The sequence below is a fragment of the Dama dama genome, chromosome 19 (genome assembly GCF_033118175.1).
Source record: "Dama dama isolate Ldn47 chromosome 19, ASM3311817v1, whole genome shotgun sequence".
Classification (NCBI taxonomy): Eukaryota; Metazoa; Chordata; class Mammalia; order Artiodactyla; family Cervidae; genus Dama; species Dama dama.
The window spans coordinates 54,403,420-54,421,080 of NC_083699.1; the positions used below are offsets into that span (position 1 = coordinate 54,403,420).

Genomic DNA, 17,661 nt, shown 5'->3' on the forward strand with positions numbered 1-17,661 from the left:
AATTCCATGGATGGAGGAGCCTGGTGGGCTACAGTCCATGGGGTCGCAGACTCGGACACGACTGAGCGACTTTTCACTTCGCTTCACTTTTCACAACCTTCCCCATCTGTAAAAAGGGAATTGATAATTTGAACACGGTTGTTACTAGGAGTCCATGAGATAATAACAGGAAGGACCCTAGCATGCTGTCCGCATATCGTCGGGGCTTGGTGACCGAGGCTCGGGGAGGAAATACTTTCTTCATCGCTGGCTGGGGAACGAGAGATCGCGAGACCCCCGGAGAAGGCGAATTCCACTGCGCAGCTGCACGCAAGAGAGGGCGGGGTGCTCACTCCTCGGACTCCTGTGTAGTTCCGGGGGCCTGTTTGCCGTTCCTGGGGCGGGCGGCCGTCGCCGAGCTGACGTCATCGGCGTGCGCTGCCACGTCTGCTCAGCTCCGCGGTAATGGAGGCTGAGGATGAGTGCTGACGGGGCCGGCCTCTGCCTCTAGCTTTGGCTCTGGCTCTGACTCTGGTACTGACTTGGGGTCTGGGTCTGGCAGCCCGAAGCCGGGACACCTTTTCTCGACTCTCCGGGAGGGGACAACCCACAGACAAGCAACTGGTTTGCAGCGCCTCAACGTGGGCTGGGAGTTCTGTTGCTTGGGGTCTGTCTGTAAAACCGCCGCCTCCTCCCAGGGATCCCGCCCCGCTGGCCTGGCCTCCTCCATGCGTGAGTATTTCCGAGCTGCCGCGCTGTCCGATTGTCCCGGGCCTGCTTCGGCCCTCCAGGTTGCGCGGCGGGGACCGCTTTGTCCCCTCATAGAGGCCAGTCTGTTGAAGTATGTGTTCTCTCGCTGCTCACCTTCCACCACCCCATCCTCTCGCCTTCTTCCGTCCCAGTTTTTTGCTCTACACTTTTCTTTTCCTTTGCTCGTTAATTGAGCAAGGACCAGCTGCCCTTACATCCAGCGGTTTGAATGCTTTGTCTCACCTGGCGTTTGTTAGTCTGCAGCCGAGAGCTGTTAGGAATAGGGAACAGAATATCTGCTGTAACGTTTTGAAAACCAGGGTTTTTCCACGGTGTCATTCTTCAGTTTTTAAGTTGTATTGTTCAGGAAGCAGATTCTTGGTATTCATATTGACAGAACCATAATTTTTCCATAGATTAATGAAAACAGTTTCTTTTTACTGAGGGTCTTTATGTATTACTTTTAATCCTGCAGTTTCAGTAATTTCTAAACGATTTTACATCAGTTTTTCTGGAGTGGGCATCCCTTTGATCTCTTTACAATATTTTCACTCTAACATATGGAGATAGCACTTGAACAGTTTTACTGTTAAAGAGTTAAAAGACCTTCTGATGTACTTTAACCCGTCTCTGTCAGTTCTGACCACCGCCTCTGTAGGACAAGGAATGCTTTTTTTTCCTGATGAGGAAACAGACTCAGAGGTTAAATGCCTCAGAGTCAGGTAATAAATGATAACAGCTGATCTCAGAATCTAGATACCCTGATAACATAAGCTAACATTTTGGACAGTGCTGACTCTCTTTTATTTCAAGGGCCTGAATGTGAAATACCACGTCTGTGTTGGAACTGTATATATTCAGTGTTTCTTGTAAACTGATGGTAAAATCTTTCCTGTAGAACAAGTCTGCTGATGAAAGACACAAATGTGACTTCCCTAATGCTGAACAAAGCTTGGAACTTAGGCTTCTGACCCACTGTAGTCTTGAGTAGTCCTTTCATTAGAATGAAGTCAGTGATAGACATTGGGAGCATTCTTTTACATGGTCTGCTTACTCAGTTTTTCTGGTTGTTTTGTTACATTGCCTACTTTAAAGATAGCAAACTGATATTTAAATGTCTCTTTTTGTTCAGCGCTGAAACAGGCTGACAGCCATTAACCTGGGTTGCAACTATAGGTGGCACTGGAAGCAGACTGGTTCCCGGACATGCCCGGTGGAAGGAGGGGCCCTAGTCGGCAGCAGCTAAGCCGTTCAGCTTTACCTTCTTTACAGACTTTGGTTGGAGGGGGCTGTGGCAATGGAACAGGCCTGAGGAACAGGTAAAGAAGAAATAAGACAAACAATTTGTAATATTCTATGATTAGTAAGGCTAATACAGAAGTCATCATACTATTCAGATATTTGCTTATCAGGATTATTTTTTGACACTGAAGTAGAAACCCTGACCCTAAACACTGGAAGCTGAGTATTTCAGAATACTTTGGAGGTAGAAAGTTGTGATGCCCACAAAATAAGAAAAAGGCTGATTCATACTTACGGCCAGTAATCCAAATTCTAGTTGTCATCTTTTTTTTTTAGCTATTAAAAGAAGGTGGAAGTGAATTACAGTTCAAGATGAATGTGATGATTTACTTTCTAGGATTCTTTTTCAAGGAGGGCAAATTAAAGCTATTAGTTAACATGAGATTCTAAAATTGTCATATCCCAACAGGGGTCTTAAAAATTACTTTGTTCCAAAAGTTGAAATGAATAAACTTATCAGCTCTAGCCTAAACATCTTAAGATTAGTGTCATATTGCATGAGAATAAAGAATTTTATTTTCTTAATGGAAATGTATTTCTGTTCCTAATTTTCAAAAGTTAGAATGAATTATTTTTAAAATTATCCTGAATAATGTATCAGGAGGTTCGATCATGTCGCAGTAGAAAGATGGTTTTTACTAGATTGTTTGGTCAAGATAATTTTTTTTTCCCCTATTTCCTATCTGAATAGCATTTTCTCTGGCCTGGATTCTAATGTTCACAGCTAGCAGTCAGTACTACTCTTGTCTTTTTAGGCTCTCCTGATGTTATTTGTTTACCTCTTTCTTTCTGACCTTCCACCCCAAGCTCTACTCAGTCTTCAGAGTCAGTTCTGATCTTGTCATTTCAGTGGGGCTCTCCCTGAAGTTCCAGTTTGAAGGGATTTTTCCAGTCTCTGATTCTCATTATATTAATTTTCAATCCAAATTTTGTACTCATTTTAAAAATGATAATACTTTCTGTTTCATAAATACTTTCTGCTTGGAAATAAATGAAGTAGTAAATTGCAGTAACTTTTAAAAACTTTACTCTGAATTTTCCAAAATTTCTACAAATAACACATTTTTTTTTTAATAAAGAAAAATTTTAAAATGAGGATATGTGAAAATGCTCTTAAGGAAAGGTGCTATCCAACATAGAGACTGAGATGAAGGATGTTTCCTATTTGAAGTTCATGGCTCAATTTTACTAATATGTACTGACTACTTATTTAGTGATTCAGTGCTTTCAAATTGCCATAGAAAATTATAGCTGTGCCTATCTTGGCTTTCAGGGTTTTTGTTAGGATTGCCTTGATTCTCATTTAACATATATTTCAGCTTTCCTCCTTTAACATATATTTCTTTAGCAATTAATTGGAATGGTGGGGAGAAGGACTTATTTTTCAACAGATTAGAATAAAGTGAAAAATAACAATTGCTCATGGTTTGAAGTCACTGAAACTGTTATTGAGGGATTATTTTGTGACATTTTTACCTAAAGGGGTTATTTGGGAAGAAGACAGTTCTGTGTTTCTTTTTCTTTTTTTCCCCTGATTTTATTTATTTATTATTTTTAATTGAAGGGTAATTGCTTTACAGAATTTTGTTCTTTTCTGCCAAATATCAACATAAATCAGCCATAGGTATACATATGTCCCCTCTCTTTTGAACTCTCCCACTCCCTCCCCTCCCACCCCTCTAGGTTGATACAGAGCCCCTGTTTGAGTTCCCTGAGACATACAGCAAATTCCCATTGGCTATCTGTTTTACAGATGGTATTGTAAGTTTCCACGTTACTGTCTCCATACATCTCACCCTCTCCTTCCTCCTTCTTGCTCCCCATTGTCCATAAGTCTGTTCTCTATGTCTGTTTCTTCAATGCTGCCCTGCAAATAAATTCATTGGTACTATCTTTCTAGATTCCATATATATGCATTTATATACCATATTTATCTTTCTCTTTCTGATTTACTGTTTGTGTTTCTCGATGGGAAAGAAGCAGCCTGGAATAGGTTGTTTTATAAGACATGGGGAAAGGGTATAAAAAGTGTGGATAAAACCAGTGTTAAATAGCCTACAATATAGTTTGAGGAGGTGTGTTTCTAAAGAAAAGCAATGTCCACATGTGGAGAACTCATGGAGTGTCTGTATTGAGGAGAGAAATAAGTAATTGCTTGAGTTTTGGATAATGTATTTGATTCTGCAAAGCAGAGATCAGCTGAAAAAACGTTTGCCTCGGTTAGATGTTTATGACCTGTTTGGTGAAATTAAACTTGAGAATGTCAAAAGAGCTTGTTTGGTGACACAATCAAAATTGAAATCCATCCTGTCCTGCTTTCCACCTATGGGGAGCAGGAATTTGTTCTTGGAACTATGTGCTTAGATGATTGCCTTCTAAGGAAGGAGAATATACTGTGAACTTCTGAGTGTTCTGCTGCTGCTGCTAAGTCGCTTCAGTTGTGTCCGACTCTGTGTGACCCCATAGACAGCAGCCCACCAGGCTCCCCTGTCCCTGGGAGTTTCCAGGCAAGAACACTGGAGTGGGTTGCCATTTCCTTCTCTAATTCTGAGTTTTCTAGAGATCTTTTAGTTGAGGGAGACTCTTACTTGAGAAGGACTAAGAGTGATTTTGTTTTGTTTTGTTCTTGCATACTTAGTTAATATCACCTGAGCATGTTCAGATGATCACTGCTTTCTCTGTCCCTTTTAGTTCTTTTTTATTCCTTTAAATTTTTCTAGACTTACCTGTTTTCTTACCTAAAATCTGCTGCTTGCTAGTTCCATAAAGGCTAGTCTTAGGTCTGCAGTGTTAACTCTTTCCTGCATACAAGGACAAAATGGAGTTCAGCATGATTCATATTGTTTGCACAGACAGTTTAGGGACAGTAAGCCACTCTTACTATTTAGAGAAACTTTTGTGTCAGTGGGGGAAACTATTTACCAGTTAAGTTCCCAGATGCCAGTCTAGTAGCCAGTCCTTTCTACAAATTGTTACACTGAACACCTGCTTTCCTCTCAAGAGTCTGGAATTTTGTTAGTGCTAGCTAAAGAGTGTTTGCGAGGTGAGGCAGGCCTCCAGTAAAAACGCTGCTTGCTTAGTAATGAACCTCCCTGGTAGAAGGACTTTACACATGTTGTCATAACTAGTTGCTAAACTAGTTAAGTGCATCCTATATGACTCCATTGAGAAACCCTTGGAAGTTTGCACTTGGTTTCCTCCAGACTTTGCTTGTTACCTTTTCCATCTGCTGGTTTTGATTTGTATCCTTCTGCTGTTATAAATTGTAGCTGTGAACACTGCTACATGCCTGGTCCTCTGAGTCCTCCTAGCAAATCATCAGCTTAGGCATGATTGTTGGGACTGCAGCCCTGTTTGAAAGAGAATATTCAGTGTGCATTGAGAAAATTTCTTTAAAGAGAATCTTTTCCAACCCTTGTATTGTAGATGAAGAGACTGAGGCTCAGGGATGTAAAGTTTTTGTCTCAAAAACCACAATTGGGGGACTTCCCTCATGGTCCAGTAGTTAAAAATCTGCCTTCCAAAAACAGAGGACATGGATTCGATCCCTGGTCAGGGAACTGAGATCCCATGTACCCCAGGGCACGTAAGCACGCACACTTCAACAAAGACCCAGCATAGCCAAAAACAAACAAAAACAACAAAAAACCCACAACTGGTTAATGGGAAATCTGGGACTGGAACTCTCCCACATTGTATCTCAAACCTTTGTGTCACTTTGCTTTTCTTGAATCTATTTTATATTATTTCAGAGGAACAATGCTTTTAACTTTTCTTAAGTGATTTGTCTCTAAAGTTTCTCAAATTTTTCTCTAATTAATTTTCTGAGATGTATTGACTAAGTCTATTTATTTTAGCTCTTTTTTGTTTGTTTTTGGTTTTAAAATGCTTTGATCATATACCCTCTCAAATTTTCAATGTATGCAAATACTTTGCTCTTTTCCTCTGGTGCTCTGGATCACTTTATTTGATGTTTGTCTCTGTCTTTTGGCTTGAAGTATAATAGTCAAGTTTGTATAGGATATCACAAATACAGATCTTTAAGAAAAATTTTTTTTAACTGACAAAGCAAAAGACTTTATTGGGAAGGGGCACCCAGGTGGAGAGCAGCAAGGTAAGGGAAGCCCAGAGAACTGCTCTGCCGTGTGGCTTGCAGGCTCAGGGTTAGCTTTCCAAGTTGTCTCTGGCCAGTCATCTTGCTCTGCCCATATTTGGTCTGACTCAGAGTACTTCCTGGTGGCACACTCCATTCTTCAGCCAGGATGGATACTAGCATGAAGGTTTCTGGGAGGTTAGAGGACATATTATGAACTCCATCTCCTTCCTCCTTTCGGCCCTTCCCAAATTCTTCCAGTTAGTTTTCAGCAGCAGTACTATTTTCCTTATTGGGATTTCTTGTTATGAGACAACTCATGCAAGCAGTTATTATTATGCCAAAGTGGGTGGTTTCGATCAATGGTTCCCTAACATCTTGATTTCTGATTACAAGTGGCTTACTGCCCAACAGGGGTGAAAATATTTCAGTGTTAAATGATAAATGCGATAAGGGAACTAGGGACCAAATTTTAATGGGCATTCAGATGAGTGGCACTTCTCCAAATAGAGGGGAGAAGGATTGAGTGAATCCTTTTTTTAAAAAAATTTTTTTGGAGAGTAGTTGATTTACAAAGTTGTGTTAATTTCTGCTGTACAGCAAAGTGAATCAGTTCTATATACACATATATCCACTCCATAGCCATATAGATCATTATCGAGTATTGAGTAGAGTTTCCAGTGGTGTACAGTAGGTCCTTATTAGTTAGTTCTTTTATAAATAGTAGTGTATATATGTCAATCCTAATTTCCCAATTCTCCCTCCCCTACACTTCCCCCTGACAGCCATGTTTGTTTTCTACATCTGTGGTTTTATTTCTGTTTTGTAAATAAGTTCATTTATAGCTTTTTAAGATTCCACATATAAGCTCTCTATCATACAGTACTTGTTTTTCTTTTTTTTTTTTTAAGACTTGTCTTTTCTGTGTCTGACTTAATATGATAATCTCTGGGTCTGTTCATGTTGTTGCAAATAGTATTATTTCATTTTCTTTTTTTGTGGCTGAGTAGTATCCCATGGTATTTATGTACTACATCTTCTTTATCCATTCCTTTGTCGGTGGACATTTAATTGCTTCCATATCTTGGCTGTTGTAAATGGTGCTGCACTGAGCATTGGGATGCTTGTATCTTTTTGGATTATAGTTTTCTCTGGATATATGTCCTGGGGTGGGATTGCTGGATCATATGGTAGTTTCACAGATATCGATCTTTTGTACTTTGTTTTGAATATTTTTCTTGAAGCCCGGAGTGTTAATAACTTTGTTAACGGCAGAAGCACATTAGTCTGCTTTATTTAGGGAAATTCTATGAAAACCATTTTAACCTTTAAATCATAACAAATAGTTTAGCATATACTTTTGACTGAACAGGAATAGGAAATTTTATTTGTTCTAGAGAATATTTAGCTTGTTCTAGAGTAGAGACTCTTCAGAATTTTTTTCCCTTATTTTCTGATTAAATGGGGTGAGGGAGTAGAACAGTTGCTGGCATTAATTCTCTCCAGTCAAGTCCACCAACTTGAACAATTCCAGAGAGAATCTTTCATGTCCTATTCTTTATGAATAGCACTTCCTGGAGTTGCATAGTGCTGTGGCTCAGCTCCCAGAACAGATCAGAGGGCATTGGTGTATTAATGATTAATTTATAATTGAGCAGATGAGGTTTTGAGACCTACTGGTAGATCACAACCCACTCCTTGGTAAGCTTGCTCTATTGCAATGTACTCTGAGATTGAGGGGAAGGAACTTTTAAAATTTTTTCCAACCCTCGCCCATCCCTGTTCTTCCCTTCTAGCTCTCTTCCCCTCTGGTTTCTGCCATGGTATTCTTAACTATTCAGAATGGTTCAGAATGAGCAGAGTTTGTAGTCCATGAGTCACTCTAAGTGCTGTCAGTGTCACATCCTAATGCTAGAATTCTATATTTGGAAATTTTAGAGTAGAATGTTAACACTAATGTTATTCCCTCTTTAGAATCTTCTTTGGAAATAGCCAAATGAAGCCTCTTTTCCTTGTTCTATTAACAGCATAGACCCTTAGATCTCTCACTGTTCACAGGCATACAGATAATGGGAAATTTAATTCTTTAGCCTTATCTTATCATTTTAGATAGTCCAGCTAGTTGTGACCTATAAGAGAGTGTAAAAGAAAGAATAAGATAGGGATTAAAATTTCTACATTTTAATCTGTGTTTTGAGAGATCTCCCTCTTTTTCATGACTATATTGGTATACTGTCTTCTCAACCTAAAGGTATATAATTGCAGTGAACTAGGAGAAGTACTGTCTCCATCATTAAGATTATGATGATATACAGAAAGATGTATACAAAAAGTTACATAACAGTATGAAAAAATTGTATAACAATTTTTTGAAAATTGAACAATTGAGAAGTGCAATAAAGGCATTGTTTAGGTGTAATAGTGGCACATAGGAGAGATGAATTGATTTTGATTGAGTCAGAGTAATCTTTTAGAGGTTTTGTTTGATTATTTAAAACAGTCTCGAAAAATTTTCTCTGTAAGTGTATATGTGAAGGGTTAAGGAAGGTGGTTTTAGAGGACATTGCTGGTAAAAGGAATATTGTGTACAAAGCATATATATATTCACAGATAGCAAATAGCATGGGTAGTGTTTAGGGTGCATGTGGAGGAGTGATAAGAGATGAGACTAGTCTGTTAAGCAGAGAGCCTCATAGGAATAAACATTTTTGGGTATTATGCTAACAGCAGTAGAGAGCATTGAAGAGTTTTAGGCAAGAGAGTATACTATCAGAGTTTCACTTTAGAAAGATGTTTAAAGGCAGGTTGGAGGATTTGGTGAAAATAGACTTGAATTTAGAGGGATTACTACAGTAGTTCAGGTGAAAAATGGCAACTCCTTGAACTAAGGCTATGTGTTTAGAGAGGAGAGTGCAATTTGGAAAAAGATTTATGAAGTGGAGTATATATGATTTAGAGAGAGATCTAGAGAAGATTCCTAATATGACTCCCAGGTTTCTGATTTGGGCAGCTAACTAGGTGGGCCATAGACTATGATCAGGATTTTAGGAAGAGAAACACAGAGATGTCCAGAAGACAGCTTGATGACGTGGATCTAAAATGCAGCAATGAGCTTTATGGAGAGAAATTTTAGTTTTCAGCATGTAGGAGATAGCGGAAGCCATGACCATGTATTACATGACTGAGAGAGTGTTGTAGAGGGAAAAGAGAAGAGCGAAAGGTCCCAGAGTAGAGTCTTGAGGAAGGCCAACAGTTAAAAGTGTAGGTGACTAAGGAAGCAGGACTCCTTTATGCTCTTTGACACTGAAAGGTATCACCATTTGATTTAACTGTAGTTTTCTCTTTTCAGGAATGGTAGTGCTATTGGCCTTCCGGTCCCACCTATCACAGCCTTAATTACCCCAGGTCCTGTTCGTCATTGCCAAATTCCTGATTTGCCTGTGGATGGGAGCCTGCTCTTTGAATTTCTGTTTTTCATCTACTTGCTGGTTGCTCTTTTCATTCAGTACATCAACATCTATAAAACAGTGTGGTGGTATCCTTACAATCATCCTGCCTCTTGTACTTCATTGGTAAGTCTTAATAGGCCTCTAAGTTCTTCATGTTACTTAGCCAAGAAACTAGTTGGAAAACTTTCATGTAGAAATTATTTTTATTGGAATAAAATGTTTTTATATTAAAGCACAGATTACTTTCATAATGTAATGTCATAAAATTGTTAAATATCTGGCTTTGGTCCATAACCAGAGATAGTAAAAATATAAATGAAAATGTGGAAAACATTTAAGTAATTTATTATAACAGTATCACAAAAAGGTTTTGATATTTAGCTTTTTCTACATCCAAGGTGGATGTGATCTGTCCCTGATTACCAGAAAGAGAAAAGAACATAGGGAAACATAAAGGAGAGTGCTTTCATTTAGACCAGGTTCATATCATTTTGACATGTATCTGCTCCTAACTGTAAGAGAAGCTGGACAATATAGCCCCTTAGCTGGGTTCATTAACTGTGGATAAAATTGGGTTCTGTTACAAATATAAAATAGAGGCAAGAACTAGCTATCTCTGCTGAAGTACATCAAAATATATTGTAGGTTTCTTCTGCCATCTTTCCAGTTTTTAGGAACACTGTGGTAATGTTCCAGTTCAGGGTAGTCAGGTGACCTGATAGTTAAGTGGTTGGCAATGGCAGATTTGGATGGATGATAGAGATGTGCTTTAGGAGAAAGACTATTGTCCTGGTAGATTATATGTGTCTAAGACTTGTAAATGATTATAAAATCTCCCTGGTCTGGTGAACATAGTAAATGTGGACCAAAATATTCAAGACTGTATGAGAAGGAAATAAACAATTTTATTTTAAATATTTGTATTACTTGGTTGCTCCTAAAATTAACTGTTAAGAATTTTCTTTCCGTATTGACCATCTCTCTGCTTAATACCAGGTGAAGAAAAGTTTAGTTTCTTTATTTTAAGAATTATAATGATTTAGTGCCAAATAATATGCTTTTTTTAAAATAGCTTTTTTTTTTTTCCTACCTGGATTATGAGTTTATTGAGTATAGGAACCCTACTTTATTCATCCTTCTTTGGCCATGGTGTCACAGAATGAGAAGGTTGGATTAGATGATCTTAAGGCTTCTTCCACTATGTAGTTCTATACTCTAAATACCTGTATCATAACAGTGACATTGACAAATACTTATTAATATATTTACTATGCTATTTGCAAGTATTATTTATTTGTTCTAAAAACAGATAGGTATTATTCTATGATTCCCATTTTATAAATGAGAAATACAAAACCTAGAAATTATGAAACTGGCTTAAAATCACGTGTGATCAAGTGAGCACTCAAATCCAGATCTATCTGCTATGCTCTACTCCCTGTATTTATTCTTTATTTACTCCATGAGTACCGTTGGTTAGTTCATTATACTGTTTCCACCTTGACATCCTATGGAAACTTCTCACTTACTGAATTTTCAGGTTAATCACAGAACTCTTCCCAGTCAACTTCTGACAACTTCCCAGTCAACTTCTGACAAGAGTCTTGTAAAAGTCCGTTACAAATGTTGCCTTGAAATGAAGGGAGCCAGTGCTCCTGTTATGATTGGGAAACTGCTGACTCTAGAATTATGCTTCCTTTGCTGTGACTCACACCACCAAGAGGGGCCTTTTACTCTGCCCCTCTCCCCACTTCACTCAGTTTTTGTGGTGCCTGGTGGCTGGCAGATACTAAATCTAGTAAGTTCAGTTACAAGAAAGTTTGGGCATGTAGTTTTTAGCTTTCCAGTCTCTACAGTAGAGGAAGGCACTCTTAAAGGAGAGTGTCATGTGAACTGGCTAACTTATCTGTCACGTGTGATTCTTGATCACACAAAGCTTAAAATTTAATTGTGGAACTATAAGTAGCATATGTGGAATAGCAAATAAGATTTTAGCTCATGAATCTGAGGGCCTGCATCAGTGAACTGTTAAAGATGAATGGACTGCCAGAGATCTGATTCCTTCGTGCCACTGAAGGAATTCAAGCCTAGCCCATAACAGCTTGACTGGGACATTCGCCATGGGATTTACATTTCAGCTAGTGATTTGTCTCTTTTAAGCTTTCTTCCATTAGGCATGCCTGACTCAGATGCTTGTCAGATTTATATGTTAGGTTTTCCTTTTTCCTTTTCAAGATCTTAATAATTATCAGAAAGAAAATGTGGGCACCCAAATATGTAAAATATCATTCTAACTATCAAACAATTATCTGAGTGAGTCTTAACCCTAAGAAAAATACAAGCTAGTAGTAGTATAGGAAGTTATTCAGAATATTCAGGATTGGAGTGCTCTGATTAATCAAATATTCTGGTTTGTAAAGGTTAACCAAATGTAAATTACTATTTTTCAATGATTTAGAATATAAGTGTGTTTAACAATGAAATATCCTAGGCACTTAAATTTTTTTTATAATAAAAATGTCTCAGATGGACTGGTGATACATATAAATAAGACCCCCAGACATTAGCTAGGGGATGTAGTAAATTTGCTTGCATTATTTTAAAGGAGTAGGATGAGCACGGAGGAGTCTCAAGAGGGGATAAATAATTGTTAGGATCTAAACACTTCCCTGGTGACTCAGATGGTAAAGCATCTGCCTACAATGCGGGAGACCTGGGTTCGATCCTTGGGTCGGGAAGATCCCCTGGAGAAGGAAATGGCAACCCACTCCAGTACTCTTGCCTGGAAAATCCCATGGATGGAGGAGCCTGGTAGGCTACAATCCATGGGGTCGCAAAGAATCGGACACGACTGAGTGACTTCACTTTCTTTCTTTCTAAACACTTAGAGATAGAGAAAAGGAAATAGTGTGAGAAGCAGTAAGCCATTCATTCTCTTGGCATTCTGACTGCTTTACCTTTAAAATGTATCCCAGATCTGACAACTCCCAATTGCTGCTGACCCTGTTTGAGTGATCATGTTCTCTCACCTGAATTTAAAGCAATAGCTTCTTAACTGATCTTTCCCCAATACAGTATATTTTCCACACAGCAATCAGTGTGAGAATTTTAAAATACAAATAGAATCATGGCACCTTTTGCCTGAAACACTCCTGTAACTCCCCCTTAGGAAAAAAAAGTAAACTCAGTCTTTATTGCTCATTACCTCATTTCAGCCTTCTTACTGATTTTGAGACATACCAGGCGTATATTTTCCTGCCTTAGAGCTATGTGATTACTTTTTCCTTGCTTGGAGTGCTCAGCACCTGATCTTCTCTTGGCTGGTGCATTTTTGTCATTCAGCTGTCAGCCTAAATGCTGCCTTCAGCCAAATGCTGCCTTCTTAGAGATATCCTTCCTAATTAGCAGTTTAAATTGGTTCTACACTTCCCTTCCCAGTCATTATTGTTTTTTTTCTTACCAGCATCGTAACTGTTTGAAATGCTTTTGCTTGTTAGCTTGTTTATTGTTATTGCCCTCCCCTCCTAAGCAAACTGGGTGCCCAGCTCATATTTATTGAATGAGTTGAGAAATTCTGGAAGGAGAACAGTAGAACAGAAACTTAGAGACCTTTTGATCATCAAAATTAAAATATATCCTATTTTTTTGTCACTAATGACTTTTTATTTTATTATTACAGTTAAATATACAGACTTAGAACTAGAAGGAACGTACACAGCATCTAGGTAATGCTGTCATTTTATAGGAAGAAGAGATCAACATAAGACATGTTTCTAAATCAAGTTAAGGGGAAAGACTGAATGTGTTGATGTATCAGTAAGTTAGGGAGTTTAGGTTAATAGATGCCCCTTTAGATTAATTTAAGTTTTCTTAAAGAGAAACCAACAACAGTAGCTCTTGTAGACCGGGAATTTAAATTTGACACTCATTATAAGTATGGCATTTTAGATAAGTTATTCTTGTCATAATTCTGCAGGTTGGTGCTTGTTAACCCAAAACTGCAGTCATTTCCTTTTAATACAGTAAACTTTCAAGAACAGAGAAGATTATATTCCAGATAGTTTAAAATAGTGTTTTAGAAGTTAAAGCAATTTGCCATGAAAGAAGGAGAAGGTCTTTAAGGTCTCCCAAATTCCTGTGGTCTGTAAATGTAAGGTGATATAAGAAGACCTTTTGAGGGGGCAAGCTTCTTCATGTAGTAGTTACAGCTGGATATCCATATTTCTTTCTGATGTAGTTATTTGTTTCTCTTACAGAATTTTCATCTCATTGATTACCACCTGGCAGCATTCATCACAGTGATGCTTGCAAGGAGGCTTGTATGGGCCCTCATCTCAGAGGTAACTGCTCATTGACTGTATTCTATCACTTGTAGCTAGAGCTAGTCACTAGGATGTGTTCAGGTTGAAAATGTGAAGTGTCAAAGTATAATTTAAATGCTGTAATAAATAATTTCTTTACTCTCACATGAACTGTGCTAGTTTTTTAAAAAAGGTTTTCTCATAATATATTCAAAATTCAAGTGTGATATACTAATTCAGCTGTTAGAAATTTTATTTGCCCAGTAGGAGCTTGATTCTAACTTCTGAGTCCTTCAGTATAATCTTTCTAATTTTGATAGTTATAGTAAAAATAGGATGGATTTTAGGTAACTGTTACTAGGGAAAGTTGCGTCTAAAACTGTGATTCAAGTAACATTCACTTGGAATTATTTATATATCATTTTGGAGTTGCTAGCAAGAGACATTTGAGTTTATTAAAACTTAGAATTTTTAAAAGATAGCATTCACATTTGCATAGGACTAATCTTGAAGATTAGAACCTAATTAATTAAAAAGACCATGTTAACGTTAATATGATCTTTTTATGAAATGGCCATTGTTAAAATAATTTTTTTATATTTGTAAACCCCAGTGAAGAAGGTAATTGTGTTTTTTAAAAATTTATCTTGTGCCCTATAAATGAATACAAAAACAAAAAATGTTAACTAAAATGGCTAATAATTTTAATTTGTTTTTAACTGTGAAATTTTGAATAAATCATTGCTATAATCACAGCTAACTTAGGGTCAACTCTTTTCTTCTAAAACGTACATGGGAAGTCTGTGTCTGCAGGCTCTTGATTTTCAGGAACCTTATTTCTGTGAGCACAGAATAATTGCAGATAATTAAGTCATAATCTGAAAGCTATTTGAAGTTAACTTTAAAACTTTGATAGTAAGAGTACAAGAGTGCAGTAAGAGTTGAGAAAGGCTGTCTATAATTTTTTAATCCCAAGGTCTTTATTTAGGTCATGGAATTAAGTTCTTGCTTTTGGATGTTTGAGAAAGTCTCTTCTTTCTTCAGAGGAACTCAGTGGGATTTTATGTTTACATCCGTTAAAAGCAGCAAAGATTGATTTTGTTTCATCTTTTCAGTTACTTAGAGATGGTGCTTGTGTATGTCAAGTTAGTATGTAAACCCTTCTAGTTAGTGTGTAAGTCCTTCATAAACAGAGGTTTCTACTTTGGAGCTACAACAGCTATAACTCGAAAAACTCTATTGTTTCTTTTACTTAAGAATAGTTTTAACAGTTTTGCATGACTTTAGAGAGTTTATTGTTGTTTAGTCGCTAAGTAGTGTCCAACTCTGCGACCTCATGGATTGAAGCACTACAGGCTTCCCTGTCCTTCACTGTCCCTGGAGCTTGCTCAAACACATGTCCATTGTGTCAGTGATGCCACCCAACCGTCTTGTCCTCCGTTGCCCCCTTCTCCTCTTGCCCTCAGTCTTCCCTAGCATCAGAGTCTTTTCCAGTGAGTAGGCTCTTTGCATAAGTTGGCCAAAGTGTTGGAGGTTTAGTTTCTGCATCAGTCCTTCCAATGAACATTCAGGGTTGATTTCCTTTAGGATTGACTGGTTTGTTCTCCTTGCAGTCCACGGGACTCTCAAGAGTCTTCTCCAGCACCACAGTTCGAAAGCATCAATTCTTTGGCGCTCAGCCTTTTTTATGGTCCAACTCTCAACATCCATGCATTGACCACCGGAAGAACCATAGCTTTGACTATGTGGACCTTTATTAGCAAAGTGGTATCCCTGCTTTTTAATATGTTATCTAGATTGGTCATAGCTTGCCTTCCAAGGAAAAAAAATATCATGGGTGAAGTCACCTTCCACAGTGGTTTTGGAGCCCCCCCAAATTAACTCTGTCGATGCTTCCTCTTTTTCCCCATCTATTTGCCCTGAAGTAATGGGACCAGATGCCATGATCTTGGTTTTTTGTGTTGAGTTTTAAGCCAGCCTCTTTACTCTGCTCTTTCACCCTCATCAGGAGGTTCTTTAGTTCCTCTTCACTTTCTGCCATTAGAGTGGTGTTATTTGCTTATCTGAGGTTGTTGATCTTTCTCTCGGCAGTCTTGATTCCAACTTGTGCTTCATCCAGCCCAGAATTTTGCATGATGTACTCTGCATAGAAGTTAAATAAGCAGGGTGGCAATATACAGCCTTGACAAGCTCCTTTCTCAATTTTGAACCAGTCTGTTGTTCCATGTCTGGTTCTAACTGTTGCTTCTTGACCTGCATACAGTTTTCTCAGGAGACAGATAAGATGGTCTGGTATTCCCACCTCTAAAAAATTTTCCACAGTTTGTTATGATCCACACAGTTAAAGTCTTTAGAGTAATTAATGAAGCAAAAGTAGATGTTTTTCTGGGATTCCCTTGCTTTTTCTATGATCCAGTGGATGTTGGTAATTTGATCTCTGGTTCCTCTGCCTTTTCTAAAACCAACTTGTACATCTGGAAGTTCTCAGTTCATGTACTGTTGAAGCCTAGCTTGAAGGATTTTGAGCATTACCTTGCTAGCATGTGAAATGAACACAGTTGTACAGTACTTTGAACATTCTTTGGCATTGCCCTTCTTTCGGATTAGAATAAAAAGACTAGTCCTGTGGCCTCTGCTAAGTTTTCCAAATATGTTGACGTATTGAGTGCAGCACTTTAACAGCATCATATTTTAGGATTTGAAATTGCTCCGCTGGAATTCCATCACCTCCACTAGCTTTGTGGTTAAGAGCTTGGGCTCTGGAATATGGCAGAAATGATAAACACATTCAGGTTCTGCTGCTATGGTGACACTAGGCAGAAACAGCCTTTTTTTTTTTTAACTAACCATAAACATTTGAGAGTGGAGGCACTGAAGTAATTCCAGTGACTTAAATGCCTTCTCTTGACTGACACATGAGGTACACTGGCATGAAGTATGTATCGGGAATGATATGCAACTATTTGCCATGCTATTACTGAGAACAACTTGAGCCTACTCCACAATTTTGAGGCTCAGGCAGTAGTATTAATTAACTGCTTCTATGCTTTTGTAAGTAACTACACAAACAGCATATATTGTGTGTATATTATTTATGCTGTGTATTGATAGCATGTGGTTGAACTAAGAAATGGATACATAGAAGGTACCTGGAAAACTCCTCCTTTTCTATGTGCTATTGACTCCAGAGAATTGTTTTTCTGAGTTCTGACATTGCTTTTTCAGAGCTTATAAGAATCTGTCATTTTCCCCTGCATTTCACTCATTCTCTCCTTTCTGGTTCAGTTTGTAAGAAAATTACCTTGCAGAGCCTCATGTTTAGACAACTGTGGTTTCTTACTGTATTTAATCAGTTTTAAAGATTCAGGATTAAAGAAGAGTATTTGAACAGCTGTGATGTGAAGAACTAGAAGTAAGGACCATGCGTTATTTTCATGTTTGCTAAAGTAAAACAACAACAGCAATAAAAACTTCTGTTTATATAGGGATTTATCAAAGAAGATCTCATTATTTTTTGAAGTTTCCATAATTTATTAAACATTAATTCAGCAAGCATATTGGGGGGAAGATTCAAAGAAAAATAGAAACACTGTTGCTGCTGTTGAGGCCATTGCAGTCTAGTCTGGAGTCAGACTAGTGGCTCACAATTTTTATGTATATCAAAATCACTTGATAGGTTGTTAAAATACAGATTCCTTAACTTGTGAGTTTGTTCACTATACCTGATAATGAAAGCAAGTAGGAATTTGCATGTGCAGTGAGCAGCCCCAGTGATTCTGATGAGTAT

The 17,661-nt window shown here is 38.0% G+C and overlaps 1 protein-coding gene across 1 annotated transcript in view; it reads left to right on the forward strand.

The window, feature by feature from the left end:
* Positions 1-406: 406 nt before the first annotated feature.
* TMEM39A (transmembrane protein 39A) overlaps positions 407-17,661 on the forward strand; it is a 28,412-nt gene continuing 11,157 nt past the window's right edge. Inside the window, exons 1-4 of the mRNA XM_061167103.1 lie at positions 407-711; positions 1,862-2,048; positions 9,474-9,696; positions 13,830-13,913. Coding sequence (XP_061023086.1) covers positions 1,936-2,048; positions 9,474-9,696; positions 13,830-13,913 — 420 coding nt within the window. The 5' untranslated portion in view covers positions 407-711; positions 1,862-1,935. The remainder of the gene's footprint in view (positions 712-1,861; positions 2,049-9,473; positions 9,697-13,829; positions 13,914-17,661) is intronic.